The sequence below is a fragment of the Anopheles funestus genome, chromosome 2RL (genome assembly GCF_943734845.2).
Source record: "Anopheles funestus chromosome 2RL, idAnoFuneDA-416_04, whole genome shotgun sequence".
Classification (NCBI taxonomy): domain Eukaryota; kingdom Metazoa; phylum Arthropoda; class Insecta; order Diptera; family Culicidae; genus Anopheles; species Anopheles funestus.
The window spans coordinates 72923673-72931899 of record NC_064598.1 but is presented as its reverse complement, the minus strand read 5'-3'; the positions used below and the strand labels follow the sequence as shown (position 1 = coordinate 72931899).

The 8227-nt window shown below is 43.5% G+C and overlaps 2 protein-coding genes across 3 annotated transcripts; one reads left to right on the top strand and one right to left on the bottom strand.

The window, feature by feature from the left end:
• Nucleotides 1–123: 123 nt before the first annotated feature.
• LOC125760601 (zinc finger protein weckle-like) lies at nt 124–2444 on the top strand. 2 transcript variants are annotated; one of them, XM_049420879.1, is made up of 6 exons: nt 124–518; nt 586–874; nt 937–1417; nt 1489–1684; nt 1755–2107; nt 2174–2444. In XM_049420879.1, the coding sequence occupies exons 1-6, from the start codon at nt 405–407 to the stop codon at nt 2325–2327; spliced, it is 1587 nt and encodes a 528-aa protein (XP_049276836.1). In that variant the 5' UTR covers nt 124–404; the 3' UTR covers nt 2328–2444. The 2 variants fall into 2 exon arrangements, with proteins under 2 accessions (XP_049276836.1, XP_049276837.1); XM_049420880.1 differs by having other exon boundaries at nt 125–518; nt 2177–2444.
• A 669-nt stretch (nt 2445–3113) lies between these two features.
• Nucleotides 3114–7487, bottom strand: LOC125774955 (uncharacterized). Its single transcript, XM_049445330.1, has 6 exons — nt 6010–7487; nt 5709–5896; nt 5506–5586; nt 4107–5419; nt 3604–4059; nt 3114–3507 (listed from the first exon to the last, which is right to left on the bottom strand). Exons 1-6 carry the CDS (start codon nt 6201–6203, stop codon nt 3361–3363), a joined length of 2379 nt encoding a protein of 792 aa, XP_049301287.1. The 5' UTR covers nt 6204–7487; the 3' UTR covers nt 3114–3360.
• Nucleotides 7488–8227: the final 740 nt, after the last annotated feature.

Genomic DNA, 8227 nt, shown 5'->3' with positions numbered 1-8227 from the left:
TATTTTCAATCGTTTCTTCTCCTAAATAAATTCTTTATCAACTGAAAAATGCATTTACAAGAAATATACATTGACTTTTTCGATTGAAAGATGGCGGCCGCAATGTGACAGCTCTCCAGCCTTGTTACTTGTCATAACAGCGTACGGTCAACAGTAAACAAAACGCCGTTCTTCTGCCTCTTGATTACAATTTATTTAAAAGAAGGAAAATGCAATTTAAAACTATTGCATTGTAGTTTAGGATAAAAGCAAGATTAAATACAGTGATGAGCTGTTCATCCTTGTATAAATAGGTGTCGCCTAACCGAACAGTGAAAGACTATGGTTAAATCAGGTATCTATCACGCTTGATTGTTTACAACATAAAAAAGTGCATCATAGATAAACGTACAAAAGCTACAAAAATGTTAACGAGTTGGAAAACCTGGTGCCGCCTTTGTGCGAATGAAAAAGCGGTATTAAAGCTAGAATCTGTTCATGATATAAATGCGGTAATATCAACCATGCTGGACGTATCGGTAAGTGTTTGTGTCCTTCGTGTTATGGAGCCAATTCATAACCAAACCGTGCGGTTTTTCTTTGCAGATTTTGGAAATAAAAGATGTGCCCCCCAACATATGTGAAGAATGTCTCAGTTTTGTTAACAAGCTGGAACATTTCAAGGAAAAATGCAATCAAACGAATCGTTTGTTTGACTACCTCTCGAAGTACTCCCCAATGGGAGTACAAAAATTTGACATGCAGCAGATACGTTCTACCTTTCTTGGGAAGCAGGAAATGGAAAACGTAGCGAGTCAGTTATGCGAAGTTTTGGATATGGAATCGAAACACTTTTTAAACATTGATCCCGAACACGTTGCTCAACACATTGAGGGTAAGAACACTAGAATATGCTCACAGATATTGAGAAATTAAAACAACATTATCGCTTTGCAGAGATCGAAAAAGTAGAGGATGGAAATGCGGAAGATTTCTACCAAGTAGAATCGCTGGCCATAGCTTCGGCTCAAAGCGAGTTTGAGAACAATGAGAACACGGAGCAATGGGAAATGTTGGAAGTTGAAATGGACGATTATAGCAATCAGATGGAGGCAAATGATGAAAATATTGAGGATGTGTTTGATAAAGAATCCGATTCCAGACAGTCCGAGGTGGTGAATCGGACACCAAAAAGGACGAGCAGACGGCAACAGAGCATTCAACTGGCGGACAATTCGGCGAACGACGAAAGCTTGTCGAGTAACACACGCCATAACACGCGGCAATCGGCTAACAAGACCGCTTCCATTCCGCAAGCGTTTCAATGTAAAATCTGCCTGAAAACCTTCAACTCAAGCACTTATCTCAGAAGGCACGAAGTCATCCATTTGCCGCAAGACGAGAAACATCGTTATTCCTGTACGATTTGTCACAAAATGTAAGCAAAGTGGCGCGTTATTGATTCATTACGATTGTTATTTATTGATTTTTGTTATTGTCTTGCTTTAGGTTTAATAAATCTTTCAACCTGAAAGCACATATGCGAATGACGCACGAAGGAGTGAAACCGTTCATTTGCGAGGAATGTGGTAAAACTTTCAGTTCCAAGGGAGCGTTGAAGGAACATTACATCGTACACACCGAGGAGCGGCCTTTCCAGTGTGCGTACTGTTCGAAACAGTTTAAAAATGCAGCACGGCTCAAGGTAAATCGAACATTTAATTAAATTGTGAGTAAAAATTTATCATTAACTCTTTGCATAATGTTACTATCAGACACACGAAGATACACATAATGACACGCTGTACGTTTGTCCACACTGTGGACTGAAGCTGAACACAAAGCGTACACTAAACATGCATATGGTAGTGCATTCGGATCAGAAAAAATTTAAATGCCAAGAATGTGGTAACGAGTACAAGCGCTCGAAAGCTCTTAAAGCGCACCTAATACTGCACACCGGACTACGGCCTTACCAGTGTCCTTTTTGTGATAAAACGTTTGCCAATGGTTCAAACTGTCGCAGTCATAAAAAGAAATTTCATCCACGCGAGCTGGCAGCACTGGAGGCGGCGGGCGGACACAAACCTACCGCCAACATTCCCAAGCTGGAACATTTGCAGCGCAGGTATGGTATATCTGCCGCACAGTTTGTAACCATTTGTACATCTTTCCATCTTTCGTTTCGTTCAAGAAGTCAAAGCGATGGAGAAACCGTTGAGATAACCAGAAAGCACATACGTTCATCCATCAGGTCACCAAACGGTAATAAATTGAAACCAAGCTTACAGGATGTGTCGACCGACGAGGATGATCAGATGCCGGAAGGTGATCTGCTAGGAAGCTGAAAAGCAAAGGATCGGCATATTCGCTACGCTGCTGGTATGTAGTGTTAAATGAAAGTAATTGTAACGTAGCCAAGATAACAGAATCAATTCTAAAGAATATATTTTAAATGCAAAATCAGACTCTAATTGAAAGCTGTTTGTCAAAAAAAGCGTATCCTGAGTTCTGATGACAATTGAATTTTATTTTCATTTTTTTATTCTCCTGGAAATAATTATCAACTATTGCAGCTGAAGGATTCTTGCAGTGTTGAATTCCTCACTTAGCATATTTTGTCACCCAAATGCTGATACTTCTGGATTATTTTGTCCCATTGGAGATTTCCGAAGTGGATATTAAAACATTGACCATGTGCTAGATTCTGGTGTAGGTGACGGCGAAGTGGTTTCACTGCTACCATCTCTTCATTGACTTCAAGATCGCATGTGGTTCTACAGCCGCCGTACAATTTTATCGTAGAATTGTAGGTTCTAGAGAGACTACCCTTCAAGGGAATGGGTGGGCACAGAAAAGGGCTATCCGTCACATAGGAGAATCTTTGGGGACAATCCTTGCTAGTTCAATACTGATCTTAATTATTGGTTTAATTGAGTTTATTGTTACACAGAGATTGACCAGCCTTATTTCATCCATTGACCAGTCAACAGATCGGGTGCATTCAATTAATTTAATGCAAAAAATAGATTCTCCGGGCTCCGATGCAATGTAACTAAAATGACACTGGACGATCTATTCCAACGAGAATGTTGATGTCGTCAGGCGTTTAGGCGAATAGAAGATTTCAGAAATCGAACTGGGGTGACGACGAGATCCGCGATTTACGATTAAAAGACGACAATCCTCATAGTCCTGTTCCCAGTTTTAACTTTTATGAAGCGCAAGAATAAGACCACTTAACTAACAGTTTGTAATGAATAATTTTATTTTCAATAATTGAGAATTACATATTATCCATTGATCAATAAACATTCCCTCCCTGATCGGTACGGTGAGTATGTCTAGCGTCCAATAGTAAGCTTTGTTGGTCCGGTACGGTTACAAATATTTTTCTCTAAAATCTTCAATCTGTTTCATTGCGAACGTTGCCATCATGGTTGCCTTTTGCTGCGCTTCCTTATCACTCAGGTCACGTATGCTGCTGAATGATCGTCCATTGCCGACCCATTGATTCGGTAGGTTAACCTGTGAATATAGAGGAACCAGAACCAAACGATTCAGAATGGTGGATAGTTTGTGTAACAGGATGCAGCGTATACTAGCCGTTGGCTAGTGGTATACCTTGTGTCGAGCTATGGAGCGTATGATCAAAATGGCTACGTAGACCGTAAAGTACAGCGTGAAGTACAGTGGCACATACCAGAGCGTACGACTCAGGTAGTAGTAGCTGTAGTTTTTGAGCCTAGGCGTTTCCGGTGGTGGTGGCGGTGGTGGAGGAGCCGGTGGCGTCGTCGGTTCATCATGATGGTGATGGTCGTGATCGTGGTCGAAAATAATATCCGGATAGTGATCATGGTCAAAGCCGGACAAGTACGGGAAATCATGATCATGGTGATGATGATCGTGCGAGTGATCATGATGATGATCGTAATCTGAATCCATTCCGGATGGTCCTGTAGGTGGTCCAGCCATCGCTTGCATCATCGCCATTGACATTGGAGGCATTTTGTTTGGCATCATTGCCATCGGTGGTGGTGGTTGTGGTGGTGCTGACTGTATTGGTGGTCCATTATCTAAAGTGCGATATAGAAAAAGACCTCCATGAACCAGATGTCTTTAATAGCTCCATAAACTCCGTACTCACCAGTATAACTTGGGGGCAAATACTGTGGTTTGCCCGGACCAACCGATATGGTACCGATGGCATCGTCACCTGGAATGCCGGAAGCAGGAGGAAGATAGCTGGTCACAGCGTTGTTCTGTCTTGGGGGATTATTCGTGGGAGGCAGATATTGCGATTGCACATTTGGTGGAAATTTATACAAATCCACCGGCGGCACGTATGCTTGCATGGACGGTGGAGCTTTGGGAGGACTCAAATTAGCGGGAGAATAAGGATTGCCCGACGGTGGTGGAAGGTAACTAGTAACGGACAATTTTGGAGATTCTTTCCCCACCGGTGGAAGGTAGTCGGAATGTATGTTGGGTGGAAATTTGAAAGTATCTCCTGAGGAAGGTTTGTGTGGCGGATTGTTTGGTGTCAGGGTTGCCATTTGCAATGGCTTCAAATTGTTTGGTGCTTGTGGATCACCGGACGGTGGCGGAATATAGCTAGTAGCTGAATACGTTGGCAAAATCTTTCCATCCGGTGGCAAATAGCCAGACTGCGTGTTGGGAGGAAATCTATGAAGTATGTTCGGTTCAAGCGAAATTGCCGGATTGATTCCGTCTGTGCTAATGACCGGTTTCAAATTTGAAGGTGCACTAGGATCACCTGAAGGAGGCGCCCCGTAGCTCGTACCCATGTGCTCTGACGAGTCTTCGTCCGACGGTGGAAGATAGTCGGCGTTTATATTGGGTGGAAATTTAAACAGTTCGGCAGAACCTTTATAATCCGTCTGGTTGGTGTTAGCATTCACAACCGGTACGGTGATATCACCCGAAGGTGGTGGCAAATAGCTAGTTACAGGATGTTTGGACCGTTCGGATGAAGGTGGCAGATAGCTTGCATTGGTGTTGGGTGGGAATTGGTACCATTCATTCGATGGGCTGTCGGCGACTAATTTTGGAGGGTTTTTCGTGGCGGGACTTTTCATATCTTGCGCTTTGTTTGCCGGCGGCAAATAGCCCGAGTGGGAGTTTGGTGGGGATAGGATAAGTTCGGAGGAATCCATCATCGAATTCGAGTTCGGCGGTTCGGTAGAGCGAGATGATGACGATGAATCCTCACCAGAGTTCGGTACGGGCGTAGGCATAAAGATTGGTGGGCCTTGCATTCCAGGCGACGCCGGTGGTGACGGACCGTTTGCTGATGGTGCGCCCGGTGGTGCCAGCACACTGACGGGAGCGTTATCCGAAGCGGCCGGTCGTAGACCGCCCGGTGAAGGTACACTAACCGGGCTGTTAAATGACGCTGCCGGAATCGATGCAAATGGTGCTGTTTTCGGTTGGAAGAAAGGTTATGTGTAAGATTATACAAGCGGACGTACGCTAGACGAGATAATATTGTGGTTCGAATGTTACCGGATTGGATGGTTTGTTTTTGCTTTTTCAGTTTGTAGATGGTACCACCGTATGCTTCTCCGGGTGCAAATCGATCCATTGCTGTAAAATGAATTGGAAAGCATAAAAAATGAATGAAAAAAAAACGTTGTCTACACACATTCTACCCCCTACATATGTTCGAGGAAGTGAGCGTAAGAAAATTCCCATAGTGTTTATCTTACCTACTGGAGCGTTGTAGTATGGTACGGAGTTGGGACTGTTTTTCGAATAGCTCGGATAGACAATGTACTTGGGCGTTTTGTACCCAGCATTCGGCCGTGGCACTTGCACGGGTTTCGACAGGAAATCGGGATGTATGGAGTAGGGGAAGCTGGGTCCACTGCCTGCACTGGAAAACCCTCGACCGGATCTTTCATGCGAAAGTGTGAGAGATCACATCCAAGGACAACGAGCATGAAGAGGTATAAAATATAAGTATCAGAATCATTTTAGAGAATTGGGAGAATTTTTGTGTTATCTTACGATTCACTAGCATCTTGCTGCGTAACACTAGCAATTTGGTGCTGCTGTGTGGCATTATGTTGCTGGGTTTCGGATGGATAAGGATCGCTCGTGTATGAACTGTAAGCGATCGTTTTCGGTTGACTATGACCGAACAGCTGTATAAACACCACTAAAACCACGGTGCGTCTGATGTAACCCATGGTGGACCTCATGAATTGTCCTGTCTGCCGAACTGTTTTAGCTACTTGTAATTTTCACCTTTTTCTTAAACACACACACACAGTCCCTAGCCCCACAAGCCACTGGCTCGGCTACGATTGTCTTACAAAGTATACACTGAACAATTTTATTCACTCATTACATCCGGCCAGTAACAAGGAACGTCTTATCGCGAAGTCATCTTCAGATGAAATGAACATGAACCGTCTGGTGTAAACACAGTAATCGTTCCTTGCAGCGATCGAAGGTTCGAATTGTTCGTGAGCATTTTCCGGCCCACCAACCCCAAAACCGCGTTGCCATCGGCCGATCGGCCCAGTCGGAAACGTGACAAATATTTTCTGGCTCGTTGAATGTGGGCCATATAGTGCAGGATCGTATGTTTTTTTTTCTTCTCACGCCCGGTTGTGGGGATGTGAGATGACCCGATTTTGAAGGTGAGAGGCGCTAATCGATGCTAAAGTAGCTACGTTCTTCTTCTAAGCTAAGTTTGCATGCTCCAGTTCTTGTGCTCGACCCGCGATACAGTGTCGTTTTTTCCGTTAGCAAAAAAGTGTGGCCAGTTGTGGTGGTGGTAGGAGCTGGAAGTGTCATGAAACCAATAGAAAGTTTAACTGGCCGTGTACACTGACGTACGGTCAACGGAAACGTTCTTCATCTTATCGCTATGGAGGAAGAGGATGTCTGACCCATATGGGTTTCGGCGGCATAAGCGAAAGTGCACCCGTTTCTAGCGCGACCCAATAACTGGCCATATACGCGATGCGTTCGATGTACATCACGATGTCCATGCTTTTGGATGGAAATGAAGCGTAGTTTAGTTAGAAACTTAACACCACCGTTTGTCAATCAACTGCGCAAACATGTGCGGCTAAGGAATCTAGCATTAAATGAAGATGTAGTCATTTGAACGAAAGTGTATTGGGACACAATTTAGTATTACCCGTTTTGTAGGATACATTGTAATCCTTATTTTATTGTATCGTAGTTGTGCTCACTTCTTGGTACGAGTGTTGTCCCATCCTGGTAGTAGTTTTTGGCAATCAAAAATAATTTAACGCAAAAAAAAAACACTTTTTTGTTGTATCCACTTGATGTTGTTCCGGACATCTTGGAATTGAAAAATTGTTTGCCTTCTTTTATGGCCATTTTTTTACTAATTCTCTTTTTCTTCTATAGTGCAGATATCAGATAATTGCTATAGTGCAGACACAAATGTATTTTTAAATAAATAAACCATTATAGAAATTGTATTTTTCACCATTGGAATTTTAATCACGGATAGCTTCAATTTTTGTGTAAGTTCTGCGATGATAGATTTTCTTCTTGACCTGCTCTTGGCCAAGCACGTGGTGAAGACATGATCAGCTAAGTCGCCAATCCGTTTCCAGGATACTAGAACTAGGGCTGCAGTCCTCAATCCATGGCTGTGTTCGATCTCCGACAGCTTCAACACCTGATCCAGTCAACGAGTTCGCTGTGTTTCTCAGCGTCTCGTGCCGAACGAGCACCTTCCTGGTGGGGCATGACTCCGACATCCTCATCACGTATCCCAGCCATCTTATCCTTCCGGCTCTACCAAAGTCAGAATATCTGCACCGCCAAACAGCTCAGCTAGCTCTTGGTTAATTCTCCTTCTTGACACGCCCCGTTCGCACTATATTGCCAAGAATTGTCTTCAGCGTTCGCCATTCGAAAATGGCGAGTGCATTGGTGTCCTCCGTTAGCAAAGTCCAGGACTCGTATCGGTAGAGGATTACAGGACGTATCAGTGTGCTGGAGTTCAATTGGGACCAATATTGCTGGAGGCAACAGTAGTTATTCTTTGGAATTTGGAATTTGTTGGGAACTTGTTCGACAGGAGATACATTCGATATGAAATCGAAGATTTTGAAAGCCTTTTATTGCATTCGAGGGACTCCTTATGTAATGTCCTCTTTTTTCTTCCCAAGTTACTTCAAATCAATGGCCGAAAGCAGTTTTAAGTAGCGAAGGAATTGCCATTATGATAAGTTAA